At 40.1% G+C, this 19,716-nt stretch overlaps 1 protein-coding gene across 4 annotated transcripts in view; it reads left to right on the top strand.

Annotated features, from left to right (window-relative positions):
• The first annotated feature begins 1,091 nt into the window (after positions 1–1,091).
• ryr1b (ryanodine receptor 1b (skeletal)) overlaps positions 1,092–19,716 on the top strand; it is a 68,483-nt gene continuing 49,858 nt past the window's right edge. For 3 of the 4 annotated variants that reach the window (XM_088300755.1, XM_088300756.1, XM_088300757.1), the window contains exons 1-17: positions 1,092–1,185; positions 2,519–2,592; positions 11,839–11,961; positions 12,510–12,611; positions 15,596–15,670; positions 15,750–15,828; positions 16,113–16,225; positions 16,317–16,416; positions 16,657–16,753; positions 17,067–17,141; positions 17,439–17,595; positions 17,733–17,897; positions 18,007–18,128; positions 18,523–18,709; positions 18,952–19,087; positions 19,166–19,261; positions 19,529–19,647. In XM_088300755.1, the coding sequence (XP_088156881.1) occupies positions 1,164–1,185; positions 2,519–2,592; positions 11,839–11,961; positions 12,510–12,611; positions 15,596–15,670; positions 15,750–15,828; positions 16,113–16,225; positions 16,317–16,416; positions 16,657–16,753; positions 17,067–17,141; positions 17,439–17,595; positions 17,733–17,897; positions 18,007–18,128; positions 18,523–18,709; positions 18,952–19,087; positions 19,166–19,261; positions 19,529–19,647 (1,842 nt within the window). In that variant the 5' untranslated portion in view covers positions 1,092–1,163. Of the gene's footprint in view, positions 1,186–2,518; positions 2,593–11,838; positions 11,962–12,509; positions 12,612–12,744; positions 12,766–15,595; positions 15,671–15,749; positions 15,829–16,112; positions 16,226–16,316; positions 16,417–16,656; positions 16,754–17,066; positions 17,142–17,438; positions 17,596–17,732; positions 17,898–18,006; positions 18,129–18,522; positions 18,710–18,951; positions 19,088–19,165; positions 19,262–19,528; positions 19,648–19,716 lie in introns of all 4 variants that reach the window. The other variant, XM_088300754.1, reaches the window with a different exon arrangement.

Below are 19,716 nucleotides of genomic sequence, written 5' to 3' on the forward strand. Positions count from 1 at the left end.
TTTTCTTGTTATCCAAAAACATCCTATACAAATATAACTTGGACAACTAAAAAAAAAAAAAAAAAAATATATATATATATATATATATATATATATATATATATATATACATACAACACAACAATCAGGAAATTAATTTAAAACTATTTTACATACATAATATAACAAAAATAAATTATATCAAATAAAAAAAATACAATGACGTATTCCCAAAACAATTTCTATGCGGCATTATTTTCTCACCATTATGAGGAGATTCCCTAATGTTTTTTTTCATTGAAAATTCAACATAACTCAGGAGTTGACCATGACAGGTAATTAAGTCCTTCACTAAAATATTTTTATCAATCCAATTTTGTAAATAAAGTGATTTGTTCCTTTTAAGAATATATTCATTGTTCAAAATATTATACTTATCTGGGAAAAAATTAATGAGTGACACATTTTTCGCGCTAACAAAGCTTGTTGATAAAAAGTTGACATTTTAAGAAAAGTACAGGTTCGTTTACTATGAGGCTTAAGACTAACCATTACAGTAGTGACCGGAAGTGACATCACGACCAGGAAATGACGAACCTTTACCTGACATAGGCGAGTGGGGGAAATACCGACGAGTCAGTTGGTGTATAACAACGATTTGTCAGCTATTGAACTTTGAAATTTTAACATTAATAGCGCCCATCTATTTTTCTAAAGGAATTAGTCATTTGAGTATGTTTAGGTCGGTGATGTAAGGTACAGGTTGACGTTAGCTCAAAATGACCGCCGCGGGTTCCACTCGGAGTGGCTTTTTAAAAATACTTCTTTCCTTCCCATCTTCCCGGCTCCAGTGAAGGTTACTTGTCCCTCCATCGAGCCCAAATTTTAACACAATGTCGCCGCTCTCCGGCACAACAACGCAACTACACTACCAGCAGGCGCCAAGTCATGACTTGAGCAAAAAAGAAGCCGCGGGCGGGAGGTGGGCTGCGCTGGGGACTCCAATTCCCACAATGCACCATGGGCCGTCGTCTTCGTTGGCACGTCACCTCCCAAAAGCGACTGCCTGTGATTGCCTCTCTCGGTTCTACCGGTAGCAGGCGGGGGTGGGTTGTGTCCAGAGAGTTGTTTCCGCCAATTCGCCTTCCCCCTGCCGCAGTGGGAGATGGAGGAGAGGATGACGGATGCCAGATGGATTCGGAGCAGGTAAAAACGTGAGTGTCCGAATGTGCGCGTGCATGTGGTACAGCTGCATGAGGATTGTGCCAATGACACTTGTGCAGAACCACCTTGCTCAAATGCTTTATATATTTACAGTAAAAGCCAACCTTTATTGAACCATGGGCCATATTTTATATTTGAAAAATCCCACAAAAATGAAATAGCCTATTTGTGGTTTGCTGTTTCCCAATTCACCTATTTGTGTGTTTTACGGTGGAATCTATTATGAATTATTTGCTGCAAATCTCACCTATTTGCGTTCTGCTTTTTTTTCTGCAACGCCCTAAGATGCCACAAGATGCTGCCAAAAGCCCTTATTAATTGGAAAGTAGTAATCGGTGTCAAGAAAGTATGTTGAAGTGATATATATGTCTTCATTGTTCTTAGATATTTTTGTGTTGGGGAGGAGCTAAATTTCGCCTGGGTTCTTACTGTATATGAGTCCGTTTCACGTTTAAATTCATTTTTTTTGTCTAATTATCTGCAAGATATTCGTTTTTCAGTGTAATGTGGTAAGTTTGAAACATATATGATCATAGTTTATTTTATAAATATAAGTAAGCTCTCAACTTAATTTATTTGTATCCTGAAAAAATTGATTATTTTACTGGTCAATTATTCCGTTGATTATTTTCTGGATTATTTACAAATTATAAAGAAAATAAAAATAATTTCCATTTCTTTATTTGAAAACAGGACATTATTTAAAACTGACAGTGCAGAAAATGCGCAAATATAAATCAATTGTGATTGAATTACTGGCTTGATCCATATCATGTCAGATAATTGGCAAAAATCTAGATTTTTTTTCTTCCAAAATTAAAACAGATTTCCTCTGATTTGTAGTTTTGCTGAGATTTTACAGCTGACGTTTTCCAGAAAATGTCAAATTAGACATTTTCCAACCATTTCTGAATGTGATTGTGGACATGTACAGTGGCTACCCCGTTCCACTAGCCCCCCCCATCCACACACACATCCCCTCAATCCTTTTTTTAGCCTCAGACATGATGAAGAAGGGGAGGGAGGAGTGTCTGTTGGCGTGAAGGAGTGTCACTCCTTCTACAAACATGGTGGCATGGCAAGGTGGGTGCCATGCAGGGGTGGGGGCTACCCCTCCCTCCGTCACTCTCTCTCGCAAGGCACCGTGAGAGTCGACCCGGACGGGTGCTGTCCTCCAGCACACCCACACACGCTCTCACACGGAGAGACACTGACAAAACGGAGAGAGGGAGGGAGAGAGAAAGGGGGTAGAAGAGGAGATAATACAAAGCTAGAAGAAGAGAGCCAACTAAAGGATCTTGTCTTGTCTCCGGAGGTGCTGCCAGTAACGCGTGGCGAAGGATGGCGGAAGGGGGTGAGGGAGAGGAGGAGATCCAGTTCCTGCGAACGGTGAGTCCGCCTTACTTTTCACTAAACACTGCCAACCTGGAGGTGGCTACGAGAGTCCAGAATTTGGATGGTGCTCCCGTTTGTAATGTCGGGCATTGACTTCATCACAGGCGCTTCACTTGAGTCCAACCAGTTGTTGAATATGTTGGTGCACTGCTATAAAAGGAAGGAAGTTGACTTCTTTTCATGTTGGCGCGCAGCTCGCTTTAAACTCGCCACCTGATCAGTGTCCCTCCTCGTAAAGCTGACAGTGGTCATATTCTTTTGTGTGTGGGTGTGGGCGTGCTTATGTACTTTATTAACACCAGTGGCAGGACATGCATTTGGTACCAGGATCTTCAGTTGGGTCTTGTTTTTTTAAATTGGCTGTAACAAGTTTTGCTCAGATTGACCAATCAGTGGACGGAAAGTTCTATTATCATCAAGGGCTAACTAGCTGGCCTTGTGAGGAGGTATTGGAAATGGAACGGTTCCATTTAGGCATGGGCCGATTACCGGTTTGACGTTTTATCATAGTTTTAAAATGCTAACGTTTCAATAACCACTAATACTTTCTGACAACGGTAAGGGTCAAGGGATTTCTAAGCATGGTAGAATTGATTAACTTTCAGAGTCGAGTAAACTAGCTGCCTCTTCGAAGTTAGTTTCCTCCATCTTGGTGAGCAGCGAGGGGAAGGGTGTGCAGTTACGCATGGACAAGGAGAGAGGGAGCAACACAAAAGACACACTTTGCAAAAAGTGATGCCTTTTGCCATGTTAATTGATTGTGTATTGTCCTAAAAAATAAATAAATGGTGCCAGCAGATACTTGTTAGCCCCAAGGACTACAAAAGTAGCCCCCTGGTCATTTCTAAAAAATAGCTCACCAGTGATGGGACACTGTGACTCACTAAGATTTAAAACAGAAGAAGAGTGTTAACATTTATTCATTTAAATTTAACATGGTTTCTTCTGTGTCAAACATTCTATATTTTGCTATTTTAATTTAGCCAAATATTTATCTTAAAAAGTTCTTTTTAGATCTGTAATTTTAATACTGTGATACGGCAAAATTTTTGCTCACGGTTATCGTACCATCAGGATCTAAAATGCACTCGTGCCTCGTCCCATTGCTCAGATAGTTAAAGTCACATTGGCCAAAAAAACTGAGTCTGAAGCCCCCGGGCAGATTAGACTGACATAGCAGCATATAGAGGCTGAAATCACATTGCCCAAAAATTGAAAATAAATAAATAAATCATCACCGTCAGACAGACAGAAAAGGGGCTGGTGCATCTGTTAGCATGGTTATCTATTTTTATCTTAGGAAAGCAGAGCCAGAACGAGGAAGTTAACAAGGGCTGGAGGAGGCAGTGCAACTAGCGGTTAGCGAACGCCTGTAAGAGACAGCTGACTGAGTGGATGCGTCCACTTCGCGCTCAGTGGGGCCCCGAAAAAAGAGCCAAAAGTGCTGACCTGGCCGGTGCTTTCCAAAAGCTGAGGCGAGGGCGACGTTGCGGAGGGAATTGTTGCTGTGAGGTTTCCAGATGATGCTCAGCTACAGTGGAACCTCCGAAATGGACGCCGGTTGACGTCGTCCATATTTCTTCCCAGGGAAAATAATGTGAAGTGAATACATCTGAACATATCTTTTGAAATTCTGGCCAAGATATTCAACCTTGGTTTCATCGGACTTTGACATATTTTCTCACATGTGTCTGGGAGATTTCAAGTGTGTTTTTCAACAGGGGCTCTTTTTCTTAAGCTGGAATTGGTGCTGAGATGAAAGTAGAGTGCATCTTTTTATGAATTATTAATAAGTTGGTGCACTTTAGTGACACCGTGGGGGTTAGGGGTTCAGAGGCCACATAGTCTGGATACTCTTTGAACTCACCGCACGGATCTGTATTGGTTAAATCCTTGTCATATGGTTGATGGACGCCATGTTGTTTCTATTACAGACATTGCCTTGTATTAGTCTCCGCCTGGTTTTCTGACCTTTTAAGTGGACTTTTGGTGATTATTGGGCTAATAACGTTCATTACCTTACCAATCTGAGCCTGTTTGTTTTGATGATGATAACCTTAGAATAACATCAACTATACACTGGATATGTATATATGTGGAAAATATCATCTACATATAATCAATTTTGTAAATAGTCAATTGTGTTAATAGCATTGTATAAAATGGGTGACAATGTTGAATGTTGAGTCACATCTCTGCGGTGGTGTCACAAAACCCACAAAACAAAGAAAAAAGCAAAACTCTATTGGACTGAGCTGAACATTTCGCGAGATATGCTAATGATTAGCATGGGGTGGCATCATTGTATCTTTTTTTTCTTTTGAATGTTAAAGCTGTGTCACTGTTTGCACTGTATGCCTCACATGGCTGAGAAAGACACTATCAAGTTGTATTTGAGTTTCAGTCTATAATTGAAGCTTCTTTTTATAGTCTGTCACTATAAGTGTGCACCCTGGAGGGAGAAGCTGGAGCAGCCAGTGGCCTACTTGCTAGCATCTTTTGGGACGTATCTTGGTGTGTGCGTGCGTGTGTGTGTGTGTGTGTGTGTAAACACCATTTTTAAATTGACCTTACAAGGATCTCCTGGGAAAACTTTGCGTATCAGTACGTACATTCTGCAAACTCTGCAAGCTGTGGCCACACATCTCTGTTCGCTTATCCGCACGAGAGTTGCAGGTGTGGGGAAGCCTATCCCGTCTGACGTTGGGTGAGAGACGTACACCCTGAACTGGTCGCCAGCCAATTGCAGGGCACATAGAGACGAAGAACCAAGCACTCTCACATTCACTCCTTCAAACAAATTTGAGTCATCAATTAACACAACAAGAATGTTTTTTTTTTTATTTGGGAGAAAACTGGATTATCTGAAGAAAATATGTCACTTTAGGTGTCATAAGATGGCACCAAAGCGCCCAGCTCATAGGAAAGTAATATTTTGTGTTTTGGAAGTTTGTTATTTTTTTTCAGTGACACGCCTCCACTGTTTAATAAACTTAACACGCTTAATGGCATCCATGCTACACTTTCTGACAAGCATCGTCACAAAGGAATGGCGAGAAAAGATTGTTGTTGTTTTTTTTTGTGTGTGTATTTTGTATTTCCGTGTGACATCTTGCGTTATTATCCGAGGGCTTTTTGTGTGTGTCGTTATGTGATAATGTGTTTGTTTTGAGGGCATATTGTGCAATAAATACATGTGCTAATCCCCACCACCAATCCCTCCTCACTCGTGTGATGAAGTCATTTCGTCTTCATCACTCAGACACTGCAGTGTTGATTCTTTGCGTGACCAGATTAGAAAAAGATAAATAAATAAAAATCATTTGACTGAGACGTGGATGCTGGCTTGATCCAGAGGATTTTGCAGGCAAAGTGGGGCTCTCAAAGTGTTGAGCCCGGCAAATGAACACGTCCAGAGAACACATACACACACCCACACACCTGTTGTTGCGTCTGTGTTGGTCATTTACACAATAAACAGGTGGTCTTCTCTTGTCTGACACCAGGGGTGGGGGCTAATTGGGGAGGCATCCCGCTAAAGATAGTCAAGACTGAGGCCCCACCGAGGTGGATATATATATTTTTTTTTAGGTCGTTGCTGGTTCAGATATTTGGCAGAATAAAATTCCGATAACCAATTAATCAGCCTATTAAATAAAAAATATCTTAAAATAAAATGTATTTTTTGTTTTATTTATTTGTATTTTTCATCTGATATGTTGCCCTAAATTCTAGTATTTTTGTCTCATAGAGAATTTTGTATTTTTTTTCAAATGTTTTGTATTTTTCTGTTTTATATTCATGTCAACTCTATTCATCTATTTGATTCATTTTAAGTGTCTAATATTTTTGCAAATTTTTTAAAACATGGGTATTTCCCCCTATATTTATGTAATATTTTGTATTTTTATCCCACATCATGTGTTATTTTCTATTTTGCCTCAAATTTTTAAACATTTGTTTTTAAATATGATTTGATCATTTTTTGGTAATATTTTAGTTTCCTAAATGTGTATTTTTTCTCAAATCAAATATTGCATTGCATGTAATATTTTTACTATATCTTGTCTCTTTTTCTGTATATTATCCCATTGTTTCCCCCACTGTAATTTTCGTCCTATTTATCTTGGGTATATCTGGGTTTCCAGCTGTATGAATTTCCACCACGCGTACTATGTATTGATTGATTGGCCTTCTCGGCAATTGTCATACATTTGAGTTTACTGGCTGTCAAGAGCCGGGTGCTGCTGCTAAAACGTGTTGCCGGCTCCCCCGAAGCCAGCCAGCCAAGTATCTGCTGGTCAGCAGAAGGGGGCAACGTGATCTGACAGGTGCAGCCACCGAAAATAGTCGGAGTGGAGTGAAGGGCTAAGGCCCGTAGCGCAGGGGAAGAGCTGATGGAGCAAAGCAAGGTCGAGAGCCGAATGCATCATGCTGCTCGCTGACTCATTTCAAAAGAGAATCATTGACATTGTTTCAGTTCCATTAGGGATTTTTCTTTGCTTTTTGCAGGAACAACAACAACATTCTCAGTATGATGCATCGCTGCATAATGCAGTAGTTCCTCAATATGAAATTTAAAATAGGTGGATGTTCACTGTACTAACCCTGATTCACTCATCAGTCTCTTTTTTTTAAATTTTTTTTTTTACATTTTTCAACCTGTATGAAAAACATAGAATTTTTTTTTTTTCTTTTTTTTTTTTTTTTTTTGCGTTTTGGTTTGACGGCACCCTTGTTCCACAAATGATGTGTATAAGGCAACAGCTGACATTTCCAGGTTCTAAGATAATGTTCACACTGAGATCCTGAAAAATGAGCATATGCATACATGTGTCATTTATTTTTGGGCCTTTTACACACAACAAACAGTGTGTCCATTCACAGAGTGACCCCCAAATTATGCAATCAGATAATTAGATTGGACAATGCATGCAGTAGCCATTCATTTTGCAGCGGGGCATGTCCTACCTAGAACTCAAATTGGATTCATAGCAATTCCTAAAAGCCTCTCTGAACTCATCAGTGCGGTGCTGATATTATCAAAAAATCAAGGATATATGAATGTGAATCCTGTTATATTGTTCATGTGCACCAGTGCACCGTTCCTTGCTTGTTGGTGTCCAACATATATGTAGAGGCTAATTAGCATTAAGCTAACAGAAAAATGCCTTGTCGTTTTTGTCCCCTCCATTCTTGTCCATAAAATTGTAGCTTTTATGGGCCCTGTAAAAGGTGCCGGTGTACCTACTCGAGCTTGACGGCGGTGTTTATGTTAACAGTAAGGAGCCCATAATGTGTCACGACTATTTGGCTCAACTTGCTGCGCATGGCGCTGGCTTCTTACTCCATTTGAGGGCTTTACATGGCTTTAGATGTCAGTTAATCAAATTGTCTCCACATGGTTCACATGTTTGAGTCCATCCAGCAGAGGTGGGGGGAAGGCCTGCTATACACAAGGATTTTTAAAATCTCTAAAGATGTTTTTTCTTGAGACAGACACCACACATGAAGATAAAATATCTGGCATTTCACGGTTTTGGGTTACCTGCATGAAACTTCTGCTTCTGCACCCTGCATCATAGTGAGGGGGGTGCGACTAGATAAAAATAGATAAAATGTAGCAATTCAGGTTCCGTTATTAAAACTATCAATAGGACATTTGGAAATATTTACTGGGATACTTTTGTATTTAACGCCATCCAAAACTAAATCAGACAAAAAACAAAGAATTGTTCTGTCAAAAAAAAAAAAGAATACATTTGACCTGGTTTAGCAAAATCACGGCAAAAGAACGAGGTGCTTTAAACAGCCTCACCAGTTACTGGGTCCTGGTCAAAGTGCTGAATGATTTTTTTCAGCCACCCCCCACCTCTAAATATCTATAAGAAGAATTCTGAGGCAAGCAAGCAAATGATTCCTAGGTATCCGATTTGTGAAGGTTTTCGCTCATTACATAAAAAAAAAAAAATCCAAAACAAAAGCAATGGCACACCATCTAGTCAAGCCATCTGACTCAAGTTTCCTCCCCTCTGCCATGTTGATGTGTTCTGCGTAGAATGTGTGGCGATGCAGACCCAACGGGTCAGTCGGGCAATAACCTGGACATCCTGTTCTCCACATAGAAATTTCTTGGCCCTTTCAAACGCGGTGAGATTATCAAATAATCAGGGTGTGTGTTTGGCCCGCCGCAAAGTGTCAACCTTCAAAAGCGGAAGGCGGCCTCTATTAATAAAGTGGTGAGTTAAGCTCCAGAGTTTGCACGGCCTCCGTGCCAGATTTCCTCGTGGTCAACCTGGACTTCATTCTCTTAGTGGGACTGCTGGAAGGTTCAGCGTTTCGCGGATGCAAATGCACTCACCACACATTTGTTTGGCTAAAATCTGGTGAGGTGTGTGTGGTCATGTGCTCAGAGGAGGAAAAAGTACTCCTACTCTATACTAAGGCAGAACTACAGGACAAATACTTGTGTCCCCAAAAAGTAATTTTCTGTCTTTTATTTGTCGTCACTGCGTGTGCCAATGCTGTCCGGCTACTTTTTTTTGTTGCCAGGCCAGGTATCAAAAGGCATGTTTTATAGCATTTATGGCAGTTATTATTTTACGGTCTTTAAACATACCTAAAAATAATATATACACATTCAAAAACATACAATAAATTGAGAGAGAACAAGAAGAGCAATGGATAAGGCAAAAACATTGTACAGTGTTGTCGGTGTAAAATGCAGGATGGGAGAGGATTGAGACATTCAATAATCTTTCAAATCTGAGGCTGATCTTGAAATGCTCTCTGTTTTCTCATCTTTTTTAAATGAACACGATATTATACACAATAGTGTACCGCCGCCTAGTGGGCAAAATTGTAATTACACCATAAAATGAAGAACACAATTAAGTTACAACTGGGCAAAAAAAAAAAAAAAATTGAATGGGCGTTTATTGTTTTGTTTGTCTGCATGTTTTATTTGTGTTCAAATTGCCATTGCTTAAAAGGGTTATAACTGTAAATTCTATGATAGTTTTGATATTCTCTCTTTGTCGTTTTGCATTGTGTGTGAGCATTAAGACACGAAGACGCAAAATGATCTGGTTTGATTAAATACCGATTTCCCATTTAGTTTAAATAAACTTGAGCTGCGAGTGTCAATAAATAACTCAAAGCCTCTTTTGTGAAGAATTGCCAAAACTTCCACACTGTTGCTTGTTCGCAAGGCCGCTATAATCATCGCCGAACGCCATTTTTTGCCTGATTCGTATCTTACAAAGCTCGTGAGTCAGGTCACTTGTAAGTTGCGGTATCACTGTAGTTACATTAGAATCTCTTTAGTGATGTAGCTGGTGTGTGTGGGCGCAATACTCCATTCCAGAGGCGAGCAGACAGTTTGGGGCTGAGGAGAGACAGATGATCGGGTGGTTGAGAGGGGACACTCTTTGGCAACAGAAACTCTCCTTTACGAGGACACCCATCTGAGTCACTTTCCATTTTCCCGCTGTGCGTCATAAACATGCAAACTTCCTCCACCTAGCTTCGAAGCAGCGGGTGGCCGTGTACCCAAAACTCTGCGATGCAGAATCACCAGTCGAACGCTCCAAGTCTGAAATATCCTCAAGTTGAGTGCGACAAATGCAACAAATCTGAGCAGAAGTGGGCGAGAGGAACGTGAGTCAGGTTAAGTGGCGGATCTTCTTGCTTGTGTAATGGCTGAGTGCAGGCGACAGCTGAGAATGTAAAGTGTCAGGTGGGGGGGGAGTGTCGGGGGAGTTCCTTGACATGGGAAGGAGTGTTTATCGCTTGTCTTTTGCACCAGCCAAATTACTGTCTGTTAGCGCTCCGCTGGGGACGTGGACTCACTCTGCTTCCTTGCTTCACCCATGACACAAAAAAACAAAACAAAACAAACAAAAACATTACAACCAAACTATGAGACACGTTCTACTCCATGGAAGAGAGAAATTCATCCCAGAACATTTCCTTATCTAAAATGTTTCCGATATACCACAACCCCCTACCTATAAGCGGGCTGCTATTCACAAATCCTCCAATTCAATTCAATTTCATATTCTCTCATTTTGGTTGAGACCGTATGATGTCATTAGATGTCTCCAATTCCATTTATAATATGATTAATTGGTGTAGTAATTGGTGTCAAGGAAGTAATGTGAAGTGATCCATCTTGATTGGGAGACTTGGATCTTAGTACAACATGTCGGGGAGGAGCTAGGTTTAGCCTGGCTTGTTAGCGGAAATTAAAGAGCGTCTCTGCCACGAATACATAGATGCACGCTTGCAGAACATAAAGTAATTTACAAGCCATTTATTTTCAGGGTAATGTAAGATGAGTTTGACATGAATTTAGGGTGTTGGTATGTACAAATGTTTACATGTGATATACCATACTGTATGTGCATATTTATTTTGGGTATGTGTGCATGTATTTTGGACTGTAATTATTTTTATCCTTGGTAAACTCCAAGGGGTAAGATTTAAATAAATTAAACTTCTTCCGATTTTTTGGAGGACTCAGACATATTTCATTTTGGCTTATTTGTACTATAGATTTTATTTAATTTTTTTGCAGTTCTTGTTTTTTCCACTGCATTTTTATTAAACTTCAATCAATTCATCCATTCATTCTTTCATGATCTTTAATTTTGGGATATTTTATACTGTAGATTTTTTTTCAGTTCCTGTTTTTTGTACTGCATGTGTGAAATAAACCTTAATCAATTCATTCATTCATTCATTTATTCATTCATCTTTTTGAGATATTTATACTGTTGATTTTTTTTCCCTCTCAGTTCTTTTTTTTGTACTGCATATTTGAAATGAAATCGACTTCAGTCATTCAAAATATTAAAATGGTTTTTCACATTTACGATTAACAATTAACATAGGCAGTTATAGACATTTTCTTTCCAATCGCCAAAAATACTAGGTAGAGTAGATACGAATACATTATTTTAGCGCTCACATTGTGAATGATCAGACATGAGATTAGATTTGTGGTTGCTAATTTTGCTTTTTTTTTGTTTTTTAAATATAAAGCTATTTAAATGAATGGCAGGTGTAAACCGGCACCGTGTGCATAACGTTGACTGCAGTTATTGTGGTGGTCAGGTGTAGGCATAGGTAACATGAGATACTACTGGAAGAATGGAGTGAAAAAGCACTTCTGTGTCAACATTTTTGAAATGCCATTGTGTAAAAAGTAAATAATAATTGTTTAATTCCCATGTGCAGGATGACCAGGTGGTTCTGCAGTGCACCGCCTCCATCCTAAAGGAGCAGCAGATCAAACTTTGTCTGTCCTGCGAGGGCTTCGGGAACCGCCTCTGCTTCCTCGAGACCACATCCAACGCTCAGGTAACTAATTACACACCTAGAAAAAATTCTCTCAGCTGATTCCGTTGCTATGTTATCTTACCAGACATGGTGTCTGAAATTTGTTCTGTGTCTTTGACCGGGGGTGTGGCCACATGAACAGTGTGTCGTCATTGGAGGAGACTCTTGTCTTTCTTTTCGTCAATGTCAAGGAACGATTCAGCCAAGAAATTCCCATAGTCCAATTGGCAAGACCCCGCCCGAGCTTGGCTTCCTGCTCACCATTCATACCACCACCTGCGCTTTCCATTCCAGCATTTCCGTCCATCGTCTTTTCAAATTTCGGCCACAAATGATTTCGGCAACAATTAATAAAACTGACCTCATTGAGCCATATATGATCATTTAAAAAATACGAGGGGTACTGATGATCAATTGCCTTTTACTTGGATAAAAAATGTTTAAATAAATAAATTGTCCTGTGATTGGTGACATAAGTCAAGTCATGTGACTCATGTCCCCAGCTTTTGTTTCTTCCATCTCAACCAGGTGTTGCTTTCTTTTCTCCCTTTTTTTTTTTTTTTTTGCAGAATGTGCCTCCAGACTTGGCAATATGCAACTTTATTCTGGAGCAATCGTTGTCGGTGCGTGCTCTGCAGGAGATGCTGGCCAACACGGTGGAGATGACCGAGGTAAGCGAACGTAGAGAATAGGCAGCAAATACGGTATTTTGACACTTGAGTTGATGAAATGTAGGTACAATACAGACTTGCTGCATTCATTTTAAAATGGTTTTTGATGATATCTGGACACCCTCCTCTTCAGGCAGTCGATTTGGACAAATGGGTATGTCTGTGAACATCTATCTACTGTATTTATCTATCAATCTGTCTGTTGACGCCTCCTGTGACATCTTCACGTTCCTGTCCTTGCACATGAAAAAAAGTCTCCATTTGTGTCTGTTTCCAACGGGGCGTCATGATTCATATATTCTAAATAAGATCTTCAAATGTCCAGAGGTGGGCAATTGACAAAATTTTGCTGGTCGGGTGCCCGTCCAACAATCGGTCAGTCCGTCATGTTATTTTAACCCGCTTCCGTCATCACTTTGGTCAGTAAATTTCACTGGTCCACCAGTCGGTCAGTGCACTCACATTTGCGAATCGATTGAATTCTTAAGTACAGTCGGAGCACGTTGCAGATCACATAGTTTTCAAATGTTTGTTGTTATCGTCTTTCCGTCATCTTTTTCTTTTTCCTCCTCTACTTCTTTTTTTTTCTTCCTCTTCCTCTTCTCTTTCTTCCTCTTCTTCTTGGTTCATTTGCGGATGACAGCTCTTTGGTGCATACCGCCTACTACTTTACAGGAAGCACAAAGCGTTTGCATATATATCATGAATGTAATTGTATGGCTACGACGTCTAATCCTACACAAGACGGGCTTGTTGAAGAGAAAAACATGCGTAGGCCTTCCACGAATTCCATCAACCACATTCCGCATAAGGGTATTGTAATTTTAGTTTAAATTTTTTTATTTTCGTAGTTTCTATGCCGATCCTTCGAAACCAGTCCATGGCTGTACAGTGCTGAAAAAATATCGACAACGTCATCGTTTAATCAATTTCAACTTGTCTTTCATCACGTTATAATATGTGGAGAAAATATTTTGCAGTATACTCCACTTTAAGTTCTTGAGTTTTTTTTTGGGTGAGATATTAAAATAGATTTTATAATCTGATTTAAGATAAGTGTGCTAAATAGGCGAAAAAAGCAAATTAGCCTGACGTTGAAGTTTTACTTGGGCTTATCTTGCAGTCTGTAATCCTCTGGTGGCTGCAAAATTTTGTTTTCTGTCCGTGATATCATCAACAACGTGTCTCACCCGATGTCAGCAGTTTTTTTTGCACTGTCATTGTGACGCCACAACCACATCTAACGTGTGTTACCCTTCGTACACATTAAAAATAGAATGGTAATGACAAAACCAAGAGGCAGTATGGAGGCTTATGCAATGTAAGACCTCCATTTGCGCCTTTAGCTCCATGTCGGGAATCCCAGATGAGGATTAGCAAGGCGAGCCGGAGGTTGAGAATAGCATGGCATACGGCCAAGTGGAGTGTCCCGCCCACCTCTGTCGGAGGGGCAACAAGACACCTCCAGAATCCCCCCCCACACACACACACACACCCCAACACACACACTGAGAAAGACAAGCACCGACACCTGTCCTTACCAAGTTAGCGCCAATGCCGCCCGGAGCTAACAGTGTGGTGGTAGTACGTGTCCCCCCCTATGTGTGATCCGTGTGGATTAGGAATACTTAACCCTGCATAGAAGTCGATTGTCGTCACCCTGTTGGTGTGACTGAATTGTTTTTTCAAACAATCCGTCTTTGCGGCATGCTGAGAAAATAATAAAAATTTAAATCTGTTCCATCGTCGTTCCTGCAGTCTTAATTTTTTATTATTACCAGCAACAGTCATTGTTTTTCTATTATGAAAGATTAAAATACGATGTATCTTTATTTTTATCCGACACACAGACATTTCGGAATGATTTTAAATAATCAACAGTGCAACCTTATAGTATGTTGAGAAAACTCTATTATTATTATTATTATTATTATTATTTTGCTCAAAGAAAACATAGTACAGTTTTATTTAAATAAAATCACCAAATTACATGCCCTTCATTGGACAGCCATAGTATAATTAAAAATATGTATTAAAAAATACTAATTGAAATATTGTACTGCATTATTGTAATAATGATCGCTTTTTTTTCTAGAAAAATATCTGCAATTTATAATTAATTACAGTGTTGTTATTTTTTTAGTATTTTTATTTATTGTATGTAATTGTAATTCGTCCATTTTTATATTGTGCTTATCCACATTAGGGTCGAGTGTGTGCTGCGGCTTATCCCAGCTGAATTTGGGTGGGCGTTGGGTACACTCTGGACTGGTTGCCAGTGAATTGCAGAGCACATACGTTTAAATCAATAATAAATAACCAATGGACATCTTAGTCTGGATTGAATGAATGTAACACTCAGTTCTGGAACGTGGAATGAAGTTGAAGTACATGGAGAACATTCTAACAGTACTGTGAGGCAAACACCTTAACCGCTAGCTCCCCGTGCTGCCCTATGTAATACATTTTTATGAAATTGTATTTATGTATAACTCATGTACTCTCTGTGCTTATGGGGTGGGAGAAACCACTTTGTTCTATTGTCTTAGTGATCCCTGTGGTGTCCATTTATTGTTTCCTATAAAGACGTGTTTCCCAACCTTTACTGAGCCAAGGCACATATTTTGTATTCAATTAGGTAAATCTTACCACTCACTACCACGCATAAAGGTCCCCAAAAATGTATACGCTGAAATAATGACCTCATCTCAATTTAGTCATAAAATTACTTTGTGTGAAATCAGAAAAATATTTTTTTTTCTTTAGTATGAATGACAACAGGCAGTCCTTCTGGCCTTCTGTCATCAAAATCATTTATTTTGCTGTAAATGAACATTATTTTGTAAAAATGAAAATAGGGAAAAAAGGGAAATTGAATACGTTCCCATGGCACAGAGGTTTGGAATCACTTCTGGTCAAAGTTGTGCGTTAACTAGAGTTATCCATTTGTGTAAATGTTTTATTGCTTGCCTGTACTTCCCCAGTCCTCGCAAGGTGGCGGCCATCGCACCTTGTTGTACGGCCATGCAATCCTTCTCAGACACAACCACTCGGGAATGGTAAGTGACGCATTTGATTTATTTATTTTATATAGATCCCGCTTGGTTTCAACGTTCTAAATCTCGCCTTTCTTGCCAGTACCTGAGCTGTTTGACCACATCTCGCTCGCTCACAGACAAGCTGGCCTTTGACGTGGGCCTACAAGAAGATTCCACTGGTAAGTTTGACATTTTTTATTGTGAATTGCGCCCTATTCTGTGTTTACCTTGTTACATTTTTCTGCGACTGTTCCAAAGTCGTTTCATGTTAGTGAGGTTCTAAGCTTGGCTTGGGTTGAGGTGTCGGAGAGTCTTGATTTTGCTCTGCTGTACAATTGCACATCCGATCTTTCCTTGAAAAGAAAACAGTTGGTGTCTATTACGGTCCATATCCCCCGTGAACAGCAATTATATTGCTTTTGGAAATTAAAGTTACCCCGACGCCGTGTTTTTGTCTGTACAGGCGAGGCATGTTGGTGGACCATCCATCCCGCCTCCAAGCAGAGATCTGAAGGTGAAAAGGTCCGTGTGGGCGATGACCTCATCCTTGTCAGTGTGTCCTCTGAGAGATACCTGGTGAGATTCCTCGAAATTCAAACACATTTTAGAATATGTTTTGTATTGCGTTATTTTTGCTAAAAACGGACCCTCATCCTTCCTCTCCCAGCACCTGTCCTACGCTAGTGGAGATCTGATGGTGGATGCCTCCTTTATGCAGACTTTGTGGAATATGAACCCCATTAGCTCTGGATGTGAACTAGCTGAAGGTGCAAACACACACACAAACACAGTAACTTGCTAAGCAAGTACTTAACTAATACTAACTGAACAGGGGCACATGAAACAAATGGTTTCAAAGAATAAATTATATTTTTACTAAATCCTGAGTAAAAACGTAACTAAAGAAATCCTTAATCCAAAAAGCAATCCAAGCTAGTTGTTGTTGCCCTGCTAGATTGATACAGTTGTGCCAGACTTAATGATGGGCTGCGTTCTTGTGTTTTCAGGGTTTCTGACAGGCGGTCACGTTCTCAGGCTGTTCCACGGCCACATGGACGAGTGTCTGGCCATCGCCACACCCGAAGAAGGAGAGGAGAAGCGCAGGTGGGAAGAGCAAGACTTAAAAACATCTGTGTCGAAACGGCAGAAATTTACATTTTTTCCCCCTTGCTTTATTCATTTATGTATGAATGATTAAAAATGTAATTAATTAAAGTATTATTTGTATATATATATATATATATATATATATATATATATATATATATATATATTTGTTTTATTCTATAGCTTTAAGCTTTTAATATGCAAATTATATGTTGTGTAATTCATATTCATTGTCTACCATCTTTTTATTATTTTATACAGTTTTTCTTTGGTGTGTGTGTGTGTGTGTGTGTGTGTGTGTGCGTTCTAGAATGGCTCACTACGAAGGCGGTGCTGTTTGCAGCCAGGCTCGTTCGCTGTGGCGGTTGGAACCTTTGCGGATCAGGTAATTATACATTCCAACACAGTTTATTGGAGTCATATTTTACCAAGTTAAATTTCTTTTATTCTTAAAAAAAATGTTACAGTAAAAGAACAACAGCTATTCATGCGGCAATGTCAAATGGATGTCAGAATACATCACAATCATTTTAGGTCTTTTCTTAATCTTGGTTTTTGTTTTGTTTTTTGCACTGGTCCCCATATTCTTTATTTAACCCCGCAAGCTACGGTTCATGGACCTCCAGTTTACGCTTCACAGGATTAAAAGAATTGTGAATGTTTGTCTCTCCATTGCCTCCAGTTGGAGCGGTAGCCACTTCAAGTGGGGACAATCGTTCCGCATCCGCCACATCACCACAGGCCGGTACCTGTGTCTGGATGAGGAAAAGGGCCTGGTGGTGGTGGACTCGGACAGAGCCAACACCAAACTATCTGCCTTCTGCTTCCGCATCTCAAAGGTCTGATATGACTTTTTTTTCCCTGTACTGCATTTTTAGCTTGATTCTGAAATTCAATTGCAGGTCAAAATTTCCACAATATATTTGAGTAGTGTTGCTCTTTTTTAAAATTTTTCTATTTGGTTGCCACCGAGCAGGAGAAGGTGGATGTAGCTCACAAGCGAGACGTGGAGGGCATGGGCATTCCGGAGATCAAGTACGGCGAGTCCATGTGCTTCGTGCAGCACGTGTCCACCGGCCTGTGGCTCACTTATGCTGCGCTGGACGCCAAAGCTGCGCGTCTGGGAATGATGAAGAGGAAGGTTTGCTTTTTTTTTTTTTTTTTTTTTTGTATTTAATATTGAGAACATCCCACCACAAATTAGAGTATGATACAATATTGCTGATAATCAATGATGTCATTGCTTCCAGGTCATCCTGCACCAAGAAGGACACATGGATGATGCCCTCACTGTGTCTCGCTCCCAGACTGAGGAGTCTCAAGCAGCTCGTATGATTTATAGCACCATGGGTCTCTTCAGGCAGTTTATCAAGTAGGTCTATACATACGAAAGAATTTTCACCACATAAAACCCCCTAAATTAGTACCAAACAGAAGCGACTACCCGGCATGGATGTAATTTAGCTTAGGATACAATACCACTTTATCAATGAAGCATTGTGGGGGTGCCATGGCGTGGGCATGTGTGGCTGCTCATGAAAATGGTACTGGTATTCTATATCATATCAGCCAAATGCTTCAAAATCTCATTCACCGGCGCTTCACAGTGCAGATGGACAATAACCCGACAATGATTAAAGCTGAAAGTCTGCACTTAAAAAAATCCATTTTGGTGGTGTTTAGAGCCAAAAGGATTGGAATAGTGTTCTAATATTTATGGACCTTGCTGTCATGAATCTAAATGGATTTTGTTTGCCTTGTCTCAGGGGTTTGGACTCTCTGAATGGGAAGAATAAATCTCCGGGGCCTTTGTCTCTCCCTCTGGAGGGCGTCATCCTCTCTCTGCAGGATCTCATCTTCTACTTCCGTCCTCCCGAGGAGGAGCTGGAGCATGAGGAGAAGCAGACCAAGCTCCGCTCCCTCCGCAACCGGCAGAATCTCTTTCAAGAGGAGGTATGCGTCATGGCCTACATGCAGGCATCAGAGATGGCAACAATACTCACGGTCTCTAGTTAAATACAAGTGCATACATTTCTGTAAAAGAGACTGATTTGACATAAAAGTAAAAGTACAAAAGTAGAGAATAATTAAAAATGTTTTTTTTTTTTGCTGTAAATTATCTGGAATACCTGTTTTGAAAACTTGAAAAATTTCCTCAGCTTCTATTTGAGGTCTTCAATGTGTTTCTCCATCAGGGAATGATCACCATCGTGCTGGAGTGCATCGACAGGCTCAATGTGTACAACACGGCGGCCCACTTCTCTGAATTTGCAGGCGAGGAAGCAGCAGAGTCCTGGAAGGAGATTGTCAACCTCCTCTACGAGCTGCTGGGTACAAGAATCACACACACTGGATAAAGACGAGCAAAAGCACGCATTCAACATGATTTGTTTTCCCTCTATTGGAAAGCTTCGCTCATCAGGGGCAACCGCTCCAACTGCGCCTTGTTCTGCGACAACCTGGACTGGCTGGTCAGCAAACTGGACCGTCTGGAGGCTTCGTCAGGTATCACAACGTCCCTTCAGATTAGAGTTTAGTGGGAATTTGGACAAAAAGCTTCTGTGCTGCTTTATGGAATAAATTTGACGCATTTTTATGTGACTCGAAAAATATTTTAGGCATTCATTTTGTCTTATTTAATAAAAAAAAAAAATCTTTAACACTGGTGAACACAATATTTGTTGACTTTAGTCTGACAGTTTTTAACACATTTTTGTGTGCGGAATCCAAAACTTCTCACTTTTATTTATTTTTTGTCATTTAAACACCCAGGTATTCTGGAGGTGCTCTACTGTGTGCTCATTGAAAGCCCCGAGGTTCTAAATATCATCCAAGAGAACCACATCAAGTCCATCATCTCTCTCCTGGACAAGCATGGACGGAACCACAAGGTCTGTTTTTGAGTTTTTTACCATCCTCACGTGACATTTTTCTCCAATATTTTTTTAATGCGCTGCCTT

The sequence above is a fragment of the Idiotropiscis lumnitzeri genome, chromosome 7 (assembly GCF_059441095.1).
Source record: "Idiotropiscis lumnitzeri isolate Australia: NSW breed Sydney's pygmy pipehorse chromosome 7, RoL_Ilum_1.0, whole genome shotgun sequence".
In the NCBI taxonomy this organism is placed as follows: Eukaryota; Metazoa; Chordata; class Actinopteri; order Syngnathiformes; family Syngnathidae; genus Idiotropiscis; species Idiotropiscis lumnitzeri.